This window comes from Bactrocera tryoni, chromosome 4, assembly GCF_016617805.1.
Source record: "Bactrocera tryoni isolate S06 chromosome 4, CSIRO_BtryS06_freeze2, whole genome shotgun sequence".
In the NCBI taxonomy this organism is placed as follows: Eukaryota; Metazoa; Arthropoda; class Insecta; order Diptera; family Tephritidae; genus Bactrocera; species Bactrocera tryoni.
The window spans coordinates 15,015,608-15,040,510 of NC_052502.1; the positions used below are offsets into that span (position 1 = coordinate 15,015,608).

Sequence of the window (24,903 nt, forward strand, 5' to 3'; positions counted from 1 at the left end):
GTATTTCTGCAAAGGAAGGATTCGCTATAAATATACTATCTTATTTGATTGCTTGTCCAACGTTTAAAATATTTGTTTTTTCAGAAGTGACTGTCATTTAATGATTTTCATTTATAAAGAAACACTATGTTTAGGATGACAGCCTTTGGCATTTGCCTTTTAAATTAGAAATTATGTTAAGGATCTCACCAAATTAATTTCAGCAAAGCACAGATATTGCAGAAAACACTAAAGAGTAATCCATTACGAGAGTCCCTACTTTTTTTTTAAGAAATAAATACAGAAATTTCAAATTTCAAATGTTTATTATCATTCGAAATAACATTCTTTAGCATTTATTTTTTGAATATTATCCGTTTCAAATGTTGGCCGCGGCTACGTCTCGGATGATCCATTTCGACTGGTAACTGGCGAAAGACACGCGTGATGTTTTTGCTCCAAGGTCTGAGTCGAAGCGGGACTGTGCGCATAGACTTTAGACTTTACATATCTCCACAGGAAAAAGTCTAACGGTGTTATATCATACGAACTTGATGGCCAATCGACCGGACCAAACCGTGAAATTATTTGTTCATCGAGGTGTTCTTACAATAAATCCATTGGTTGATGCGATGTATGGGAAGTGGCGCAGTCTTGTTAAAATAAAATGTCGCTGAGATAACGAGCTTCAACTTCAGGCATCAATGAGTTGGTTATCATGGTGCAAAAACGGTCGCCGTCAACGGTTACATTCTCACCGGCATCATTTTTGAAGAAATACCACACAAAATCGTTGTTTTTTCAGAATGAAATGTCAGCTCTTTGAATCTCTTCAAGTTGGTCTTCGTTCCAATTTGCTTGTTGACATACCCATTGAGTCAAAAATAGGCATCAACGCTAAACAAAATTTGTCTCGAAAACGTCGGATCTTCTTGGAACTTTTCAAGAGCCATTAGAGCGAAGCGTTATCGCTTGGAAAGATCGAGCGGCTTCATTTATTGCATAAGCTGTACACTTTCAATTTAAGATCTCGACGTAAAATGCGCCAAAACCTTCCATGCGTCAGTTCGAGTTGCTGTGAACGGCGCCGAATTGACACTCCACGGTCTTCGTGTACACTCTCAGCTACGGCTGCTATATTTTCGTCACTACGTGCTGGACGTGGTCTACTCGGACGAATATTATCCAATAATGAATGCTGGGTCTCAGGATGAGTGATTGTGTTGCGAATAGCACGCTCAGTAGGCCGATTATGTTGATCATGAGTTCATCTGTCAAAGAAAAACTATTGAAAAAAGTACCTCATACCCGTTGGTTAGCCGAATCAAGACCATCTTTGATAACTTATAGAGAACGGTGGAGAATATTTGCTTTGCTCTAACGGTTACAAACATATGCGTATCAAAAGAGAGATTACGTTAGTAATAATAATTCAGAACGTGCACGATCCAAGGCCTTATCTGTACGATACAATAGTGTCATTGTTTTTCGGCTCTCCCTCTTCTCTAATAGTAAAAGAAACTTATAAATTAATATGAATGATAACTATTTTCTTATAAATCACGCAAAAATAGTTCACAAGATTCCTGAAGCCAATTGAATAGAAAAAACTAATTGTGTTTCCACTAAAACTTACACTTTAATAGAATTCCGAGCAAAATACTCTCGACATTGCGTTACTCCAAAGCCAAATTAAACTTGGCCACATTTCAACTTTTCGCCACCGTTGCGGTAATGCGTTGAATTTCAAAGAAAGTATATTTTATGGTTGCAACTTGGACCTGAGCGGCTGCAAACTGAAAAAGTTTCATTTCTATTTGTTTTCTCAATTCTTTTTACTCTCTTTACTTTTCATTTCGCATTTCAATTTTTCTTTTTTTGCAGAGTGTTTTTTCGTGCGACTTTTGAGAGTGACAGTGCTGGGGACGCAAGAAGTCGCAACAGCAACAATAACAGCAACATGAACAATGCCAATGGCAGTGGTTACAGTAGTAACGGCAGCAACAACAATAATAACAATGGAAACAACATTAAAGTCGACGCACAACATGTGGTGTTCAAAAAAACTTTTAAATTTCAACTACGCAAAGGTGAGTACAACAGCAGCACTGCAAAAACAAAAGCAATAAATACCGAAACGAAGGTGAAAGAAACAATTACAAGAAATTTTAACAACACTACAACGAAGTACAAGTGGAAAACTTAACAAATTGTTTTTAAGTCTTTTAATTGCTCGAAATTTTGGATGCGTGGGAGTTTGTTCAGGGAGAGAACGTATGAGTGATTGCTTCGTGTTTTTGCATAAATTGGTTCAGTGTAAATACGTAGGGCTCCGTGGCAGGCAAAGTAACCACATTCGACCCAAGTTTCTGCCAGGCGAGTGGATTTTTCATGTTTAAAAGCAAAAGAAGGTGAAATTTGGTGAATACGGTGGACCAAGCAGTAGGTGGCCAAAACCTTTCCGGTCGATAGGATAGTCTTCGCCTTCTTCGAAGTAGGTTCGCCGTATAACGTCCACTGTTTTGACTGTTCTTTGGCCGCTTCTGCCTACTTGTGGTGTCTACTCTGGTTGTGTGACTCGTCAGAAAACTACTTAGAAAATCCATTAAATGTCAGGAAACTACCTAGAAAATCCATTAGATTGGCGATGTACCAATATGACATCATACACTTTTGTCACGTTATACTCCGTGGTAGCAATTTTTCGGTCATCTCAACAAAAACTACCGTAAAACTGCTGTGAAACTCGTTGAAACAATTTTTAAGACTCTGCTAAGAATTTTAGTGCGTTTCAGAGTTTTACGTCTGGAATGGTTCAGTTTTTCGATATTCTGATAGTCAACACCATCACCGTGGACAAAGCAGAAAGTCACCATCATCTTTCCGGTCGATAGGATAGTCTTCGTCGTCTTCGAAGTAGGTTCGCCTAGTCTCGATGTGGGATTCGTCGACGCTCATGAAACTACGTGGAATATCCATTAGGTTGGCGAACTACCAATACGAGGTCGTAAACTCGTGGTAACAATTTTTCGGTAATCTCATCAAAACCCGACGTACAAGCACTTCGAAACTCGTTGCACCAATTTTTAAGATCTCAGTAAGAATTTTAGAGCTTTCCAGAGCTTTATGTCTGGAATGGTTCCGTTTTTCAGTATTTGATAGTCAATACGACTACCGTGATTTTCATGAGAAACGCTCATCCTTTTAAGAAACACTACACAACACTTTGACATTTGGACAGGCTTAGAAAAAACATACTGCTTATATTTCTTTCCCTTTCTCAATCCACACACAGACTGCCAATTGCTGTTGCGTGAAGTCACGAGAGGAAACTTGGACTACACAGCACTTCCATTGTACAGCATCGATTGTACCGTACATTTCCCTCCGTATCGACTCTTTGAGACTGAACACAACCAGAACAACCCAACTGGGTCTGCGAGTGCCGCAAATGGCGACATCCCACCGGCCGGTATACTCGTCGAGCTCCAACGACTGAATGTGCCCTGCAACAGTGGCGGCTACATACGCTTCAATGAGCGGACGCGTTTGTGTGGCAAGCTGGAGGAGCTCAACGCCGCCGATCGCAGCTATCACTTCGATGTGCGTAGCCACACCACAGTACACTTCCATAAAAGTCCAATGTTCAGCCTCAGCTACAAACTCGTCGACTACTGCTATAATATAACGACAAGCAATCAAACGGGTGAGTATTACATACGACCGAGTATGCGTGATGCGGTCGAGTGTTACTTTCGTATACATCTGCCGTATGGCAATCGCATAAGTCTGACACTCGTGACGAACAACGATAGCGCGATACTACAGCCGAACGACGGCATACAATTGAATGCTGCTGGCGAACAGGACATGTTCAATATCTACACCACCGAGGGTATACAAATCGACACTCAGCGCATAAATTTGACACTACTGAGTAGCGGTAGCGGGAGTAGTAAAAAAAGTGGCGCTGCAACGTCGACGGTCTTTAGACGCGCCGAACCCAAAGCGGCGGCACGAACGCAAGCACAAGAGCAAAGCTCGTACACGCTACGTGCATATAATGCAACACGTGAGCATGTCAACAAGCGTTCCACTAGTTCATTGGATGGCTTCCTCAGAATTATGGAGAGCAAAATCAAAGAGTTCAGCTTCGCTGCGAGCGGCAAGTCGCTGCAAGGAGCCAGTGACCTCTCTAACTGTGATGGCGTTATCGTTAAAATATTCGAAAGCGATTCCGCACGTTGGTCTTACTGCATAAACGATACGAATCGTATGCAAGCCTTTCTTCTAACCTCAACTGGCAATACACTCAACATACATCTCTTCAAGGCGACGCGTATGAACTACAAGAACAACAATATGTTTATGTCTGACACGATGTCGGGTATCGGTCAAAATGCGCCCATTACCTCACTGCCCACAGTTTATCTGTCATATGCGGCGCAACCCATTGCGGAGCTCGTTTCTAGCTGTGACTTCGGTTGGGTTGCCATTCAACAGTTTTGCATAAATGCCATTGAAATGGCCATGTCGTGGCCAGATGCGGAGGAGCATTGCGTAAACTTGGGCGGTCACTTGGCTTCCATCCGTAATGAGCAACAACAACAAGTCATACATGAAATCCTTTTTCGTAGCCCCGGCTATGATGATCAGAACGCCTATTGGGTCGGCGGCTCGGATAGCAGCTATGAGGGAGACTTTCGCTGGAGCGACGGACTGCTATTCCAGTACACAAGTGAGTAGATAATGGACATATGAATGATTATTATTGTATTTACAAATTAAAATGCTCGGAGGGGAGAGTTTGATTAGGTTAACTCCTCCTCAAAAGGATTATGGCTATTTATATGAGTTTTCTTTTGTCAAAAACATTATCCGAAAGTCATTGTCAAACAGTTTAGCTTCTAATAAACTGTATCCATGGCATATTAAATTTCTCTCTCTTTCTCTTTTTATGCAGACTGGTTTCCAGGATGGACGGAACACAGTCATTACAATAAGCAGCCCAACGATGATGGTCTCAGCAGTCAAGATTGCATAGAGTTACGTCGTTTTTTTCGTACACCACCGGGTATACAAGCCAATCGAAGTCCATTGACGGGCACTTTTATGTGGAATGATCGTGATTGCAGTGCAAAGAATTTTCTCATCTGTGAGCGGCCGATGAGCGATGGTAAGTTGTGTGAAGAATAGTAAGGAGAAAAATGGAAAAAAACTTTGTAGGATAAATCATTTAAATATAGAGCTGAAATGGAGTGTCTCTAATTCTCAATTTTTCATTGATGAAGATTGCAGATAAAGGTAATTTTATAGTTCTCGAAAGAAACTACCTTTAATGTAGTAATCAATTTCTGAAATGAATCCCATTATCTCGTCCGTAAACGTACAGTATTCGGTCCGGATTTAGCGAAACTTAAATACAATTAGGAAATATATAAACCTCGGCTTGACTGACCTTCCGTGCCTTCAGCGAATTTTGGATTTTTTCGGTTTTGGAGCGCCATTCACTTGAGTGGTGGACAGTTTCGACATAATATTCATAAATCCACGGCACATTATTTTTATTGTTGTAACGAGTACCTAATCACCGTTAGGATGGTAAGAGAACGGGGATTAGGAGAGAACTACTGAAACGTGTGAAACCCGCCAACGAAGTGGAGTTCTATCGTCCGTTAACTCTCCTCTACCCAGTAGTGAAGACACTTGAGGCCTTACTACTCCCGACCTTCACGCACCACCTGAGCCTAGCAAACCACCAGCATGGCTTCCGAAAAGTGCACAGCACTTAGCGTCATAAACGCTTAGTTAGTTAAAGGCCTTAACCGGGCGAGAGGGCGATCCTCGTAGCGTTGGACTTGTCAAAAGCCTTTGGCAGAGTCAGTCACACAACCCTACAGGACATCGAAAAATCTACGCTCCCTCCTGAACTGAAGCTGACACTCTTCTGAACTTTCTTGCTTTCTCGTGGCACGCAACCTAACACTCTCCCCCACTAAATTCACAGCGACCATATTCACAAACTGGTTGAAGGAGTAAAGACTTGACCTTAATATTGCAGCCGATGGCGTTAAGATTCCGACTGTCAATAACCCTACGATTTTAGGTGTGATATTTGATTTGATTATTGCCAAAGTACAGAGCCGCAACAAATTGCTAGCCGATAGCACATGGAGAAAAGACAAAGTAACGTTGTTGGCAACATACAAGGCGATAGGTCGTCCGGTCCTTAACTACGCCGCACCAATATGGTCGCCTGGATAAAGTGAAACGCAGACAGGAAAGCTATAGACTTGTCAGAACACTCTTGATGTCTCCCATCGAACAATTACGAAGTAAAGTCCGTGTGCTACCAATTAAGGAGCATAATGAACGCCTCTCTAAGCATTTTCTGCTGTTGTGCTTTCACAGAAATTATCCCTGTTTGGAGCGGAACCTCCCCGATAGAAGCATTAAGAGGTCCTTACTCAACTACGCCGACCAGACATCGGACGTAACCACCACCCATTGCAGACGAAGAACTCGATTTGCCGCAAGAATGGAGAGTGACCCTTGCACAGCTTCGTTCTGGATACTATAGCAGGTTAAACTTCTATTTATCCAGAATTGACACTGACATATCAAACATATGTCCAACGAGTCCACGCATGACACTAACCACCTCTTTGCATGCCCTGTTAACCTAACATATCTGATACCCCTCTCCCTATGGTTCAAACCCGTCGAAACAGCACGTTTCTTGGGCCTACCGTAAAAAAAAAGAACAAGAAACCCACGTCTCGTCGCCAGTCACGAGCAAAAGATTCTGGTAATTTATTAGGAGTCTAATATTGGTACGCTTCATACGCAAAACAGTAACCAAAATGTGTTGAATCAGTCCATAAGAGCTTTTGAGTTTTTCTGCTATTTCCCTGATGCCAATATGACGATTTTCAAGTACTATTTCGATATAATCGCCAAAGGCTTCACGACCTTCATTGGTTTTTTTGTGTAACTCAAATATTTCTGTTCGTGTTAAAGTAGACTCCGCAAAACATCCTTTTGATTTCATAGGAAACACAAAGTTCGTTAACTAAGAAGGCAAAATTTATGCCTGCATCACCTTGGATTAAGCCTCTAATAATTACTCTTTGTATAACACAGATTCCTTGAGACGAAGTTGGATAAATGACTGCAATAAGACGGTCTCATTGACCAAGGAACATCCGCGCGCCTCCATTTGGAGTCCGTCGTTTCCGCGACAATATCCCGACAATGCGAATTGTTTTATAACAATAACGGCACCAACGGGCTATCGTGTTGTCATCGAATTCGAAGAGCTGGTGATCGAGAACGAAGCGGGGTGAGTAAACTTTAAATAAACAAAAATAATGTTTTATATGAAATGTCATCCTTTCTTTACTTCACACAGTTGTACCTATGACTATTTGGAAATTACCGAACCAACGCACTACGATAATTTCAAAACTACAAAATCTTCCAAAAACAAAAACATGCTAAATATAAATAATAGTAGTAAAAGTAATATAAATATAAATAAAACATTTCGAAAGCGAAGTTCTTATGAGAAACCTAGCCTTAGTTCATCGTATACTATGCCTATGTCTACATCTACATCTACATATACATCTAGTAATTCTAATGCGAACGCTTATTCTAATACTTATACAAATTATGCTAGTACGAATGCTGTAAATAATATAAATACGAATGTAAATCCGAATGCGAATGCGAATTTCAACACAAACACCAACAACAATAACAACAACAATTACTTGTATTCGAATAGTTATAACAACTACAATCTCGCGCAAACGAATTATCAAAAACTGCTGCACATCTTCTCGAGTCTCTACCGACCGCACACGAATTACCTAATACAGACACCCGACTATCCACATGGCAATCCCAACTATCCAACGAATCATCACAATCGTTTGCGTTCGGATGCAAATGCGGAAACGAACGCTTTGCCGAAGCGCCTGTGCGGCGATTGGAGTTCCAAACTGAAGCTGCTGCGTCACGTCTCCACCGGCTCCTATTTGGGCTTGCATTTCGTCTCCGACTACTCGCATCATTTTGGCGGCTTTAAGGCAAAGACTTATATGGAGAATAGTGAGTATTATTTTTGAGAAAACACAATAAAATCACACATTTGCTTACAAGTAACTCGAGTATGCTCATAACGCGCCTCATGTCAACTAATTTCTATTCGATTATACTTGGTCTTACATTATGAAAAGAAGTCAACAGCATTTCGTTACTATAAAACATCTCATTCAATATACTCATCAGCAAGTTTTCGGTAACTCAGTTCAAAAATATCATAGAATATTTCTATTTTTGTTAGATATTGCTTAGAAGACGTCCCCAGGTCTTCAGGAGGCTCATTGTGAAACAACCGACACTAAAATATCCTTACGCAATTATGTGCTCAAAGAGTGTAATGAATGTGTAATACGCTCTACCGACAGTTCGCCTATTTTCAAACTGTTTCCTCTAGACTTGCATTCAGTTCTTCTTCTACCTCTTGGCAACTTCAACAATAGTCATTGTATGGTGTACCCAGACTCCCGGTATGTCTTGTGAGAAGACAACCATCTATTAGCATTGCTGCTAGAGTCCTTATGTCATTACTTTTAAATTTCAGTGGCCGTTCTGGTCGACCTAGGCATATTCCATTCAAGCCACCTTTGTCTGCTTGTTGAACAAGTCAGGGCTCGAGACTCAGCTTTAGCTGTAACATTTTGGTCGATTAAATGTCTACAAGTACACAGATGCATATGTATATATTCCCTCCTTACCGAAGTCAAATTGAAAGCTACCAGTAATATCACTGTGTCCTGAAACCCATTGCAGGCCCACTAATAAACCAAAGCATACTTACTTCTTCGATGAAACCTTAATTCTTGCGGCGCTTGGCTATCTGTGTATATAAATATATTTCATATAGTATGTCTGCTTTTTGGCAGAACATGAAGGCCTCTTTTAATTGATGTGATCTGTTAGTCGGAAGGCGATTCTGGCATTTAATTTTGCTGAAAAAGCAGTACCTTCTCTTTGATTATCACGTTTAAATCGAAATTTGCCCTCCTCACCTCTATTCCACTCCACGCTGGAAGATAAGGCAATACAACGAATTTTAGTTCTAAACGATCACGAAAATCCGTGTATTTGAGTAGAACTTGTAAAGTAACTTGGGATGCCCCGTATTACAAGCGGAATAGCGAGGATTCACTCAGTTTAAGAGCCTATTGCGTTGCCAGTTGCTTAAATAACAAGTTGTACTTATAAGATGTTATTCGTTCGTATAATATCAATGATAGGATTAGTCAAATGGTCACTGGTCACTTTAACGCCGTCAATCTATCTGTTATGATCTTTCAATCATCGAAGCTGATAAAACAGCGACCTTCTGACCAGCAGGAAGTCAAGGCCAGCATTGCTGAAAAAAATTGATGCAAAATTTGACCGACAATAATTTTCATTCCCGCCAGTTTGGTGAGATATCGATCTTGGGCCAAAAGGCTTTTGCAGCAGCGCATGTACCGATAGTGCCCCAGCGCTAGCCAATCTTCCGTGAAGCTCAGCTATCTAGCAGTAGAAAACAAGAGGATATGGGAGCACCGAGCCACTCTCCTTCTAACGATAGCGGTTCTAGGTTGCCTTTTTTGCGATTCCGTTGTGGCCTGGCACACTGACCAGTCTTGCCACAAAGACACTCGATGCTATTGATAGCGAGATAAGACACTCTTTGATCTACCCGGAACGCACTATTAATGAGTTCAAGGCTAATATCGCCGCTCTGTTATCTGAGTGGATGGTCACTTCTCTAAAGTAGGCTGCACCATAAAGACTCCATAGAACATAATGGGCTTGACTATGGTGTCCTGGAGCCAGAAGTCATTTTCGATGAGAGACCCCACCTATTGCGAATGGCTCTCCTACAACAGTAAGTACAAAGCAATCAATGCCTTTTTAGATCTCTCTTCGATATTCGGCTTCCTATCCAGGATGAGCTCAAGATATTTTACTGTATCCGCCGGCTGCAGACGGGTGTCTTCCGTTTGCGGCAGCGGTGCCACTGGGTTCATGTGTCTTCTAGTAAATAAAACCATCTCATTTTTATTTAAATTGATGGCGAGCACACTTTCGACTGCCCAATTTGTTACGACGCTGAGGCTTACTCCAACCTTGACACGACCTTCCTTTGAAAAAACAAAGAAAAAATTTTCATCACAATTCTTCATACAACACATTTCCTTGGAAAGTCTGCGATATTTTTTAAAATGAAATAGATATTAAGTAAAATTAAAATGAAGAGCGCCAAATGGGCTTATAAAAATATATTGGATTTTACAAATTGCTTATTGCCTTTAACGAACTTTCGAAAATTTACTATATTAAAATTTATACTAAAATTTAAACTACCTAATATGTACTATAATAACATGTGTGTATGTTTGTCTCGATGAATGCTTTCAACTAAATTTTATGCAAAGTAAATCTGTACATGTACATACATATATCTATTAACTACCAATATGTCTAACTAAATAAGTATCATTTTTGGTATTTTAATCGTTTTTGTTCGTGTCTATATAAAATATTTCAAAAATAAACATACGTTTCAAAATTTTTTGCTTCAAAGTTATATATGGTACATAATAACTCTATCTGTATGTATGTAACTATCTAGGACTCTCACTCATTTCTCAAACATTTTGCCATTCATCTCAAACCTATGGCACTTTCTACATCACGCTTTACCTTACAAACCTCCTACCACTTGCTCTTCGTTTTTCAATTTCATGCATATCACTTTCTACTTCTCACCCATGCATCTCTCATGCTCACGCCCGCTCTCTATCTCTCTTCCTAACACATTCACATATGTATTACTATTGTAAAATTACTTTTACTTTTACCTCGTATTGCAAACTATTTCTACGAAACTTAAAAATTGAACATACTACTAGGAAGTTATACGTTCCGTGGTAAGTCTCTCCAGTGCCACATGTAGACCAGTGTGCTTTATTGACACAATGCATACTCTGTAGGAATCGTTTGAGATAAAGTGTTAGATTTTAATTAAAAAAAGATTTTATGAAAACTGCGTGAAATAAAGTGATAACTTCGAAGTGAATTTTTATTCATATTGATGAAAAATATTCCTACAGGGTATGTAGAAATGTCATTGAAGCCATGCAAGCACACAACGGCCGCAGCTATTTATTGAATGTTTTAATTTCATTCGAATTTTCGTTTAGATTAAATATAGTTTTTAGTGTTTAATCTAGATCTTTGCATGAGTGTCTTTTTCATTTACAAAATAGTTTATCGTCACCTAAACTGAAAAACATCGTATCATCTAAAAAAAACGATGTCAGATATAATAACCAATATATAACCATTTTGTAACGAAAACGCAAATTTTGTATGTGTTTGATAACCAATACATAACCACTTTATAACCAAAACGCAAATTTTGTATGTGTATGATAACCAATACATAACCACTTTATAACCAAAACTGAAATTTTTTTCAAATTGAGTGGTTTCTAATACATAGATCGTTTTTTCTTGGCCTGTAAACAGCATTTTAGGTGACGAAATGTGTATTAGTTAGAGATGTGAAGTACAAAATAAATAATTTTTGCCAAGGTATTAAATTATTCCTTTATTACAATAGTTTCGATTACTTTTTTTTCAATTTTTTCAGTAGAATGATTTTCATTTATTGTATTCATGGGTGTTGTAAAAAAACTCAAGAAGATCTCTCAATCTTAAGTATTACAAACTATTCCAAATTATCTATTTTATGTGCTATGTACTCTTATATATTTATTTAATACTTCTAATCATTTTTCAAAAATATATTTTGTAATTTTTTGTACCTTAACTACTGAAACTAATGAAACTTATCGAATGCTTACAGAAATGTGATATACTTTGTACTTTCCTTCAGATTTTTATTAATTTTAAATTTGTCTTTGGAGTCCTATCGCCCTTAAAATATATTCCAATCGTTAAAAAACTGTTCTTTTGATTGTTAATCGCCAAAATATATGACATTAGATATAAGAGGACGGTCCGATAAGTGCGAATACGGTAGTAGTTTTTCGTTCCATTTCATAATGAACAGACTTACTCTGGAACGAACTGTGCAAAAATATTACTAAACTAATGGTTCGGTTCGCGCTGAGTCCAATAATCGTCAACCCAGCAGAGTCGGTAATTCGAAAATCGTGCATCGTTTTCGCACCACGTTTACTCTAGTGTATAATGTGCACTCTCAGAGATGTCTTACAGAGCGCTATAGCTGCTGTGGACAGAGTATTGATGAGACCCGACTGAGTCTATTCGCCATTGCGCACAATAATTGGAGCTGTGTCTATCCATTTTATGGAAAACTTTAAAGAAGGATCTTGGTTTGCGAGCTTACAATATCCAACTCGTACAAAAATTGAGGCCAAACGACCATCAAGCTCGTCATACTTTCGGTAAATAGGCCCAAAACGAGATAGCCACCGATCCCGATTTTCACAAGAAAATTTTGTTCAGCGATGAAGCTCACTTTTGGTTGAATAGGTACGTAAATAAAAAAATTTACGCATTTGGAGTGAAAAAGTGATCATCGCAAAAAGTCACAGCCCGATGTGATCTGTGAACAGAAAGAATCATTGGTCGATATTTCTTCAAAAATGAAGCCGTTCATAATGTTATAGACAATGTGGAAAGCTATGGAGCTATGATTAATGCCTGAATTAGAGTGTGTTGATGAGGACAACATTTGGTACCATTGTCTCGCGTCGTGGGCAGGTACCATAGCCTTCAAAAACGACCGGTTTAATACCACTGAACTTTTTTTAGGGTTATTTAAAGTCGCTGAAAGAGAATATTCGGTACGTTATCATTGCTGCAAAAGGTAATCGAAATTTCGGTCTCTCGTCTGGAATTTATTCCAACCAGCCACGGCAGTCACTTGCCCGAAATCAATTTTTAAACATAATGGCAAACCCTTATCGTTGTAATAAAGCTAAATACTTAGTCATAACATTAAATTATATGCGTTTTACTTCTTCTTGAAAACCACATGTCTAAAAATGCAAATTTTAGACATATGTTAATTCTAAGAGAAATTCGAACGCTTTGGCCGTGACAAAATTAGAGATGTGAGTATATTTTCATAGCCGATGATCTGACTGTTCCTCAACGAACGGAGCTACTTTTCTGTAGTACACCGAGGATTCACTTTTACGGCCGAAAAGCAAACTGAGCAGGGTTGCCAAGTTAATTTCTGCTTAGTCGGTTCTTTGTTTTCTGATTTGTACCACTGGATCCATATTTTGGCGACTGTAATCAAGAGACATGGAAACTTCTTGGGATTTCGTTTAAATAACGTCGAACTCTGTTGTGAAGTAGTCTCACGATTGCGCTTGTTATCTGAAGATTTCTCATATAAAATATTTCTTGCGGCATATGACCCAGGTGGTCTTTTGAGTTGTCTACTGTATTAGCTCTCTCGTCCGTCTGCAATGGCCGGTCTGATAATATGAGATCGCTTACTTTTTTCACGTTATTCTCCATTGTAGTCGTTTGCGAGGCAACGGTGCATGACTCGGCCGAAACCGGTACGGCCACAAGTAAGTTAACTCGTTAAACCTGTTTTTGACAGTAAATATCGAAGAAAAATACTGAGCGTTTATGATAATCACCAACCGATATTGATATTTCTCACACACGATAGGATGTTCTTGTCAGAAACTTCGCTTGGTATCGAACGGAAAGGTCCTTCCTAATATTGTCGGATGTTTTGATGATATTAGCTTTGAGGGGATACCAAATTCAGACATAGCGGCCACACTGATAAGATCCCATCAGTTTTTTAGGGTGGGCTTCAGTCTTTCACACAATACGGTTGATAGAACCTTACTTGCGATGTTGACGAGGCTTTTCCCACGGATTGGGTGGAGCATACTTTAATTCCAATCGTCGGTCATGCTTCGAACTTCTTCTTGGTTGGGCAATGGAACGTCTGCTCTATCGTCATCGATTGTTGAATCGGGTTCACCATCTCTTTAACACGTTTGCAATGGTCGTCATCAAAAGAGAGGTCTCTCATGCGGGACTGTTTTGATCATTTTATTGGGTGACAGTAGTTGTCTACGTGAATACGCTACATGATTTCGATGGTTGCATCATCGCGCGATAAGACTGAGTACTTATCGGACCGCCCTCGCATATGAGTTAAAATTATTTTCCTTTCTTAGTTCCTTAACCAACTTAAAATATTAAAGGAATATATAATTTTTTATAAACCAAATTTTACTACTCAGTGTCGTACTTAACCATAGAAATATTTGTGAAATTTATGTATACAAGTATATTTTTGTGCATAATCAAATAATATATTACTAAATGGCCCTATATAAACATATTTATTACTATACACAACATAATATTTCTCTTTGTATTGAAGACACTACAACAAATAGCACAGCAGCTCCCAACTAAGCACGCTTTAACTGATTTTTATTGAAGCCAATAATATGTATTTAATGAAATATAAACTGAAATTAATGCCAATAAATGTATGTACGTATGTTTGTAAGTAGTTTATTGCACGTTTAGCCCAAGTTATAAGATTAGCGTGTACGTGCGTGTGTATGTGTTGCCTAACTTTTTCTGGATGCAGCATTTTGCCAATAGCAAAAATTAACGCTTTCTGATTACCAAAATTAACCGCTTATCGCTTTTGTGCTCTCCCAATTTGCATTCCAGCTGCCTCCGAGTGCGCCAACGAACGTCTGAAATACTACAATGGTTCCTGTTATCTCTTCATTTCCTATCCCGAAGTGGACTGGTGGACGGCGCAGCAAGTGTGTCGTGGCATGGGCGCACAACTGTCGTCGGTCTCGTCTTCGGATGAGCACAGGTGGGTCCAAGGGCAAGTTATTACATACCGAAACTTCTAGAACGCGCATAATTTTTTTTGCAGATTTATTACATCAAACATACGAAACCAAATAGACTATTCGCCGCAGCTGATTTATTGGCTGGGTGCCGAGCTGGAGAAAAGCGGTCAATTCGAGTGGACCGATGACACCAGAATGAGTTTTCAGGTAGTAGAAAAGCAGACAGTTCAGAAGTAAATTGTTTCAACTGTTGGTGCCACTTTTTTCCTTTTTAGGGCTGGTTACCAGGTCAGGGTCAATTCGAAGAACTGCCTACAGACGCCATCTGTTTGGGTCTGCAATGGAAGATGTCGCCAACGCCAATGCTGCCATCGGGTCTTTATTGGCAATCACAAAAATGCAGCAAAGTCGGCGGCTATGTGTGTAAAAAACCGAAGGATTCATTTGGCACATTTTCCGCCAACAATTTAACTATAACCGGTGCTGAAGGCAGACTTGTGTCACCAGGTAAGCTAGTTACAGGTTTTTATGTTAAGTTTCATATCCGTAGATATGAAATGGGTTTCTATAAAGATTACTGATGTGAAGGAGTTTTAACCGAACCAATTTTTAACCAGAAAATTGCCTTGGCTCGTGCCAGAAGCCAACCAGAGAAGTCGGAGTCTGTAGAAGACGACGTTGTTAGTGGGTTTCGGTCTCTGCGACCAAACAGTTCAACGCTAAATTTAAGCCAAGCTATTTCTTATTCAGCCCAACTCATTTTGACCGATTTCCCATACATTATTTTCACATCTTTTTTTAATACTCCAACTCTATTGGGATAGTTAGCTCTAATACTCTCTTCCATGAAGACTTTGACAAAGACTTCTGCTTCCCTTAGGTATGGAGAGCTTGGAGCGTGGCCATTCGACCCCTGCCGTCAGCCTAGCCGTCAGTGTACCACTTGATCGTACTATCCATAAGCAGTAGCTTGTGAGTGGACTCATTCCAATCAGCCTTGTTGCCAAGGGTAACCTTGAACTTCTTGGTGAAATTAACCCTTTTAGTAATACTGATCCTTGGGAGAAGGGCCAATGGTATAGTATCACTTAACTCTTTCAGCCGCTGGGATGATATTACCTTACCTCTACCACAACATTCTGCTGTCATCTAGTAGAAAGATCTTAAGCTTATAAAAAAACGGATTAGTAGGAAATTAGATTAAAATGCCTCATCTTAAACTTGCTATCTCAAATGCTCACACATGATCCAATTTAATTAATTTCCAAGCATAAGGGAACCTAGTTCTTAACCTAAGGATCCTATATGATTTTTATACAGTTTCTCACTAAAGTTTTTTTACTTACAACTATATAATTTTTTCTCTTACTCATAACTTGTAAACATTCTCTTCTCGCCAAACCAATAGCCTACCCCAGCACCTATCCAACAAATCTGGATTATTGGGTGCACATCAAAACACCGGAACGCACCCGCATAATACTACAGTTCCAGAAAATTGATCTCGAGCCACAGGATGAGTGTCTCTACGATTACGTTAGCATACAAGACTACGAATTAGTCTCGCACATAACATTGGAGCCCGGCAGCAATCCACTACCAATGGCCATGCTAACGTCGGACGAAGAACTGACATCCACGGACAATGAAGTGAGCATAGGCGACTTCGACACAAAGTATAGTCAAAGACCTAAACGTAGTATAAGAAGAAAAAAGCGTTGGAGCTACCAAACTACTACCAACACTGCCAGCAATGAATATACAAAACGAGCACATACGAAGAAATATGAGAGTGGCAAAAGAACGCACAAGGGTAGTCCGCATTTTAGTAGTGAATTGCTGACGCGAGCAATACAAACCAGCAATAGTTGGTTGAACACGGCGAGTGGCAGCGTAACAAAATATCAAAATCCCAAACATCGTCGGCGAAAAGCGAAAATGGCGCGACGCAAACGTAACAGTATTTTAGAGGATAGTGAACCATTAATGATACCACTACCTGTAGATAATGCACAATCATTCCTGCCATATGTACGCTGGTGCGGCACACACACCTCCAACATGTCGAAATTCGACTTTGTCTCCAGCTCCAATGAGGCCATGCTGAATTTCCATAGCGATTATTCGGTCAATGGCATCGGTTTTGCGGCCACCTGGAAAGCAATCGATGTTTCCGGCTGTCCGCTGCAGACGCTCACGTCGCGCGAGGGCACTGTCTTCAGTCCCAATTATCCACATTTTTTACTCAACAACTTGAATTGTGCTTATGTGATACAAGCGCCGGCGGGCAGACGGGTCTGGCTGGAATTTAATGAGTTCGATTTGAAAGTGGATGCAATATTGGAGGTGGATATTGGTAGTGGCCTGCTACGGCCGTTTCATACCAGAGAACTGCTGAGCGAGGGCATATTCGTGAGCGAACGTGAACAGTTACGTATACAGTTTCGCACGGGACAACATCCGCGCGGCAAAGGCTTCCAAGCTGTCTATCGCACAGGTGCGTCAATGAGATTTTAATATTTCAATTATTTGCTCACACTTTTTAATAACATTACAGTGGCACCGCTGGAACGTCGTGAGCGCATCATCAGCTTGCAACTCAATTCAAGCGGTTACCTTTATCAACTGAATTATCCACATCCGATGCCGGAAAATGTGGACTTCACTCATCATTTGGTTGCACCTTTCGGTCAGAATATCATGTTGGAATTGCACGGCGTTGAGTTCAGCGATAATGGCGGTTGTCCAGATGGCAGTCTTCTGGAGGTAATATTTATAAATAATTGAAAAATCTTGAAGTTTTCGAGACAAAACTATGAGCCAATACGTATATGAGACGATTCCATGGGAACTTGGGGGATAGGGATTTTCCGATAGTGACAAGTTGACTCTTACAGTCTCTAAAAAAAAGTAAACTTTGTCTCCACGCCACATCTCTTGCCATACAAGACGAGCAGGAGGTCAAAACACCACCTATAGCAGGTAAAGCGCTCTCTGTAGTTGTTGCTGTAGCGTCAGAATTCTGCCGAGTTGACAGTCCTTAGCCGGATAAAAATTCGGGTCCGTTTCGGTTACGTATGCCCGACTGTCGTGGGAACGGTTAAAGAGCTCTCTATGAAAATATGGTACGGTTATTTCGAAATAGTTATTTCCCTGGACGTACCAGTTAAAAAACGTACTGAACGCTGGCTCTTAGTTTTCACCAACTTTACTTTTCAAATATCTGGTTCTTAATATCACATCCAACACTCTTATCATTCCTCCTCACTACTTTCCAAAATAGGTCTTTGACAACTACGCCGATAATAATGGCACAAACTGGCAGCTGTGCAAATACCTACCACCTACAACGCTTCCACACACTGGTCCACCGAAGCATCCAGCAGAGCGACCGAATGCAGCCTACGATTATTTGCCACCGCAGGATATCTTTTACAGTCGCAGCCATTCGATGTTACCACCAACTAAAACGAGCAGCAGACTACAGTTCAGGACAGTTGCGACCGCAGCGCCACCAGTGTACATAACCTCATATCTGAATACGCTGCACATACGTCAACGCACAGGCCAGCACTCCAATGCGCTGCTGAATGGCACCGTCAGCATACAGTGGGGTAAATTGGATATTGAAGTACTTTTGAAAAAAAAATTAATTTCAATTTTTATATATTCGCAGATAATACCTACAAAATGAAATTGACTGCCGGCGAGAAAACCGTCGAGTCATGCCAACCGAATCCCTGTCAGTTCAATGGCAAATGTGTAAACAATAACGGTTCGAACTATTGTCAATGTCAGGGCCACTATACCGGCAGGTGCGTATTGGAAAATGTTATTTACTGCCTTTTTTGTTAAAAATAACAAAATAATTTCACAGATTTTGCGGCTTAAATATTTGTGAGTTGGAGCCATGCGTCTTTGGCAAATGCGAACTGACTACTAATAGCTTTAAGGTAATGTCTGAAGGGTTCTTTTATGAACATATTTGTACAACCCGTCTGTTGTTCTTATTTTTCCAGTGTCAATGCCAGCCGGGTTATATGGGCCACACATGCGAGCTAAAGCAACGACCTTGCGCTGAGAATCCTTGTGAAGGTCGTGGCGCTTGCTTTGAACGAAATGGCGGCTACTTTTGTCGGTGCGTATAATCATTAATCTAAAATTACCTGCCCGGGATTGATTCATAAAACCATTATCAAATAAAATTTGAGAAAAAGTCTTGAAGTTTAACACTAAAACTACTCTGTTCAAGATTTGTTATTAGGAAGCTGACCGCACACTCATGTAGCAAGGCTACTACACTAGGTTGTGTTAGGTTAGGTTAGATTGCTAATCTAGAAGGACGGTACGTGGACTAGCAGTCCCGCCAGTTCGGTTGGATATCAGAAGCTATACCATCCCAAGTGTTTAAGTCTTGACTCCTAGCAAAACGCAGCCGCCACTGTACTTGATTTACTTAGGTCACTGTTTTCGCTAAATTTTTTCTTTATTTACCAGTTAAACATCCATTATTTTCAGCAAGTGGCAACTACTTTTGAGATTTCAGTACACATATTCTGGTTAGATCTATTGATTAAACGGGCGTCTAGAAGGAAGTGTTGAGTTGTTTTCACCTCATCTTCTTCCATACAGCTTCTGGCGAGATTCCCAACCTTACAGCATGGACACCAGTAGGGCAAAGGATGCCTTTTCTTGCAATCTCATCAACGATTTCCTGTCATTCCGCTGTGCCCTGGCACCCATACCAGTCTTCAGTAAACCCCTCCACCAACCTTCGCCCGTAGCTTTGACCCACATGTAAAGAAGCTCGCTGCCCCTTTCCTTCAATGGATCTTTGCCACCCACAAGTCCCTCGCCAGTAGGCGGAGCAGGGTCAGCCATACACCTTCCGACAATGTCTACGGTCACTATGTGCAAGATAGCGTTAAGTGCTATGGTTGGAGTGGATCTTAGTGCACCACATTTGGTGATGAGCGCCGCCCAGAAACCTTAAAAGAAGAGAAAGAAATCCACCTTGTGGTTCCCCTACTCACATTTAGTCGAGCACGTGCGTTGCCCTATTCCGTTTCAATGACTCTGTCGCACAGAAGACTGAAAATGAGGTTTGATTTAAACAAAAGACCGTTTGGAACAGTAACGACTGCTTCCCGCAGGACATTATTGAAAGCTCCCTCAATCCATACACCGAATTCCTTGACATGGCTTTCTAAAGCCATGACACGATAGTAAGCAAGGCAGAATCCGCTGACTCGCCTTTGCAATAAGAATGTTGCGGTCCTAATAAATGGAATGCGCCTCCTTGTGTACGAGTTCATCAGTCTCTCCACTACTTATAGACGATACTAATAATCTTTCCAAGTTTTTTTTACAGGGGTCGACATCGCTTACGCGGTTATAGCCGAGTTAACAACAGCGCGCCAGTCGTTTATTTTTTTTGCTATGTGGTGCCAATTAGAGATTCCAAACGAAGCCAGGTCTTTCTCCACTTGGTATTTCCAACGGAGTGGAGGTCTTTCTATTCCTTTGTTTTTTCCGGCGGGTACTGCATCGAAAACTCAGAGCTGGAGTGTTTTCCTCCTTTCGGACGACATCCCCACCTAGCCAGCGTAGCCGCTGTTTTTTAATTCACTGTACTATGTATCAATGTCGTCGTATATCTTATACAGCTCATCGTTCCATCAGAAGTTATCATCGTCCAAGTCTTTGCACCATACAGCAGGACGGGAATAATAAGTGACTTATAGAATTTGGTTTTTGTTCGTCGAGAGAGGACGTTTTCCTTACTGCGTTTGCCATGGTCGTCTTCAAAACCAGGGTTTCTCTTCGGGGCTATTGGTAATTTTTCATAGGGGGCGTTTTTTTTCGTGGCGGGTCCCAAACTCAGCCTACAACTCTATGGAGGGGATGTTTCGCCTTCTCACTTTTGCCCGCCTACAAGCGGAATTTTCTTTGGCTACCCAGAGCATACTTGGTCTAGAAGTCTAGCAGTCGTGAGCTGCTTGAGCTATATGTAAAAGAAACGTTTCTGGCCCCTCGCAAGTGAATGGCGTTCACTTTCCTTACTTGCATGAACTTCAACACATGACTCCATCCTCTATCTTTCTAAGTTAGGTTTTTTGAATTCATCCTTTCGAAATTCTTTGACGGAAGATCTTTTTGAACGACTTCTGTTAGGTATAACAAGATGTTTCACGTAAAGGTAGAACTTTGTATGGAAATTACCCAAATTTTTTTTGATCGACGCTATAACCTTCAATATTATTAATACATACATATTTTATATACATAAGTATATGGGCATTTTCACGGTAACGGACGCGACATTCGTACGCAAACTCAATAAAAAAATAAATAAAAAAAAAAAAAAAAAAAAAAAAAATAAAAAATAAAAAATTTACTGTCGAAATATGAAAACCAATGCAAACTCTTAACTATAACTAAAGTGGGCATCTTGAACTTCGTCTTGGAATGTCAAGCGATAATTTTCAGCAAAATCAACTTGCATAACAATTTCATTAGCTGCTACATTTTTTTTTTTAGTTTCAAAGTAATTTTGTTGGTGACGTTTAACAAAACAATGCATTTTAAAAGCTGGTAGCTGAATCTCTACATCATGAATTAAGTCGATTAATGGACCAATAGTGTAGTTTAAAGTTATGCGATCATCTACTTTTCTCCACTGTTTCCATTTGATTTGCGTATTAAATTTATTAATAAACTATATTGGAACTAGATCGTCTTTAATATCGCGTACACAGCTGTCACAATTATTAGCCATGCACTTTTTATTCATAACGTCGCAGCAAACTGATGTAAGAAATAATTCAGCTTTGGCAGGAATCTGCGGTATAATCTTTGTACAGCCTTCTAGTAGAAAAATAAAATTTGCTTGGTACTTACAGATACCCATATTGTGTCGTAAATTATTGATTAACTGAATGTAAGTTGGCTTAGAACGAATAAAAATAGTTTTGCAGACTTTTTCTTGGGTATATTCGGCTTTGAAAAGTTGATATGCTTCTGTTAAGGTCATAAGCATAAAACGTTTTGAGGCTACTTTCCCATTGATTATCATTGTATCCTTTCTCCCAGGAGCTTGAACGCTGATTCCATCTTGCAAAAAGAATTGTTCAATTAATTTTTCGCGCATCTGGCTTTTTGTTGACTTGGTTGTATTTTCATTCATCGTTTCTGTTGGCTTAATATATTTATTGCATAAAGATTTGAGGATAGCTATTTTTCTATTCAGGTTTTTAGGTAGCGCAGCCTCAACTTTTTTAATTGCTTTTCCCATCGTTTGTTTACAGCTGTAAATTTCGCAATTCAAATTGTCAATATTATTTATGCTATTTTTTTGCCGCAAAACTTGCTATCTAACACGGTCCTTTTCTTTCTTCTTTTCTAATAAATTGCTATCACTTTTCATTTTTTGCGATAATCTTTTTCGGTACTCTTGCTTTCGTTTTGCTTCTTTCTTCTTGTATTCCTGCCATTTCTCGACGTTTTCTTTCATTTTCTTCCATCTTTATCTCTACTTCATTGTTATTCAACTAGCTTTCTTGTTTCTTTTGCCGTTTTTGCCATCAATAAAATTTTAATTTTATGCAATTTCTACAACTTTATTTAATATTTAAGGTTTACGGTAACGGACGCGACGAATTTCAAACACCAATAAATTTTTTTAATCGTTTTTGCCGAGAGCCAATTATTACTTTTTTTAAGTGAAATGATGTATCTGCTTTTAGTCTGGCTTGCAATTTACACTTCTACACTTTGTATTGCTAATGAGAACAATAAATGATGTTTTTCGGTAACGGACGCGACATACAGGCATATAAGCAGAAGCAAACACAAAAAAACTACCGTTATTCGATCTCCACTCAGTCTGTATGCTTGTAGAACATTATGTTACTATCAACCAGAAGATTTTTAAATTATAAACACTGTCATAGTATTACTTTGAATTAAAGGGAATTTAACAAAGGAAAACCGTTATTATATTTGGTCCAAAAAAGTCAGATTTTTATCAAATTTTATTATTATTCTTGATTAATATATTTTCAAACTCAAAATTAGAAGAAAATAAAAATTCACTTTATATTTATAAAATTAACACATTTGAGATTTATTATTCATCAACAGAAAGTTTTCAGGAACTGTTTGAATTTTGCACGCGTGGTGGACCTTTTTGTGAAAATGCCCATATGTATAATGAGACTAATACAATTTTTGCTGTTTCTTCAACAGCTGTCATGCCTGGTGGGAAGGCGCGCGTTGTGAGCGTCGAATGCTGCACATACCTTATAAACCGTTATCGGAACGCATGCTACAAGAACCATTTTGGTTAGGTTTAATAACAGTGTTTGTTGTACTGGCTGTCATCGGTTTGGTTTGGTGTGCCAAACGGCATTTTCCAGAGAAAATCGAAAAGCTACTCGCTGAAGAAGCGGATCGAAATCGACGTAAGTCTTACTTTATTGCCTGTTGCGTATATCTTCTTTGGTTAGGAGCTAGTTTAACATATATGTTTATCAATATTTGTATATATTATTTGTTACAAGTACAACTCATACATATAGGATCATAAGTATCTGAAAATGGCTATATGTGTAAATACCGCTTGGATATCCCACATTGGGAACTCTGCCAAGAAAACTGTTTAGAGTATTTTAAGACTTATTGTATTATAATTTATGGAAACAGCCGTGACTTAATGTTAATTGAGCTCAAATTAGTAGATAAGGGAGTATACGTTTTTATGTGTGTGTATATATCTATGTATATTAAGTAAATATGAGTATTTCATAACAAAACTTTATAATTTACTGTTTAAATAGTTAATACATAGTCAATTTTGTCTCTGTTTGTGATATATAATGTTGAGATACTTACATATGTATATCAACTGCGTGTTGGGCAGCTTCGATCACAAAATGTTAGTAATTACTTAGGGTACTTCGTTTCCGCTATAACTCGTTCCTATTATAACGGGTTTTTCAATAAGAACGCTACAAAAGTAGACCGATAGGAACAGCAAACGACACCATATTTTCCCCGCTCTTTTGACATTTATACTTAGTAAGGTTTGCCATTTCATCATGGAAAGATATACGATCCAACAACGAGTCGAAATTATTAAAATTTATTCATGAAATTCTGAGTCAGTGGCCTCAACTTTAAGAGCGCTACAATTTATGGTCGTCATAATCGTCCTGTCAGGTGAACAATTGAGCGTCTAGTGGAAAAATTTGGTCGGGCAGCAATCCACACAATCTGGGTTTGTCCGGAAAGTAATAGAACTGATTTTCTACCGCCGCGACTGTACTTCGGAGCGTGCGCGCACCGACTGGATTCGGTAGAGAGCGTTCCTAGTTAACGAACAGAGACGTTTGATATGATCAAGCAAGCTTACCTAGATGTTGCAAAAAGTGGTGTACGATATTTCAGTGGGACCAGGCCTTTTCGGAGGGTCTCGCCCAAAAAAGGGAAGAATGAAAACGAAAGTGAAAACGAAAATCATTGTCTTTTTTGACATCAAAGACATCGTCCACGATGACTTCGTTACTCGCCCAAAAAAGGGAATAATGAGCAAATCCAAAGTGAAAACGAAAATCGTTGTCTTTTTTGACATCAAAGACATCGTCCACGATGAATTTGTTCCTCCTGGACAAACCGTCAACGCCAAGTCTTATGTGGAAGTCCTCAAGAGACTCAAACGAAAGGTCAATCGAGACCGGCAAGACATCGCAGCTGATAGGAAGTTGAACCACGACAACGCCCCGGCTCACACCGCCTTTCTTGTGAACAGCTACCTAACCAAGGCCGGATGTGATCCCCCGTACTTTTTTTGTTTCCTTGCCTGAAAGGCAAGCATTTTGAGACGACAGAGGGAATCCAAGCAGCATGCACTTCGACTCTCCAGGCTATTCCGTAGAATACCTTCCGTGACGCCTTCTGGCTGGCGCCGAAGGAGCATATTTTGAAAGCTTTTAAAGAATTGTAACGA

At 39.6% G+C, this 24,903-nt stretch overlaps 1 protein-coding gene across 1 annotated transcript in view; it reads left to right on the plus strand.

Annotated features, from left to right (window-relative positions):
• LOC120774125 overlaps positions 1-24,903 on the plus strand; it is a 231,230-nt gene that overhangs the window by 186,726 nt on the left and 19,601 nt on the right. The window contains exons 6-21 of the mRNA XM_040103496.1: positions 1,864-2,069; positions 3,275-4,717; positions 4,943-5,155; positions 7,123-7,321; positions 7,391-8,094; positions 10,959-10,976; positions 14,764-14,917; positions 14,981-15,104; positions 15,173-15,404; positions 16,306-17,394; positions 17,455-17,663; positions 18,181-18,511; positions 18,574-18,712; positions 18,775-18,850; positions 18,917-19,035; positions 23,145-23,359. Of these exons, the coding sequence (XP_039959430.1) occupies positions 1,864-2,069; positions 3,275-4,717; positions 4,943-5,155; positions 7,123-7,321; positions 7,391-8,094; positions 10,959-10,976; positions 14,764-14,917; positions 14,981-15,104; positions 15,173-15,404; positions 16,306-17,394; positions 17,455-17,663; positions 18,181-18,511; positions 18,574-18,712; positions 18,775-18,850; positions 18,917-19,035; positions 23,145-23,359 (5,471 nt within the window). The remainder of the gene's footprint in view (positions 1-1,863; positions 2,070-3,274; positions 4,718-4,942; positions 5,156-7,122; positions 7,322-7,390; positions 8,095-10,958; positions 10,977-14,763; positions 14,918-14,980; positions 15,105-15,172; positions 15,405-16,305; positions 17,395-17,454; positions 17,664-18,180; positions 18,512-18,573; positions 18,713-18,774; positions 18,851-18,916; positions 19,036-23,144; positions 23,360-24,903) is intronic.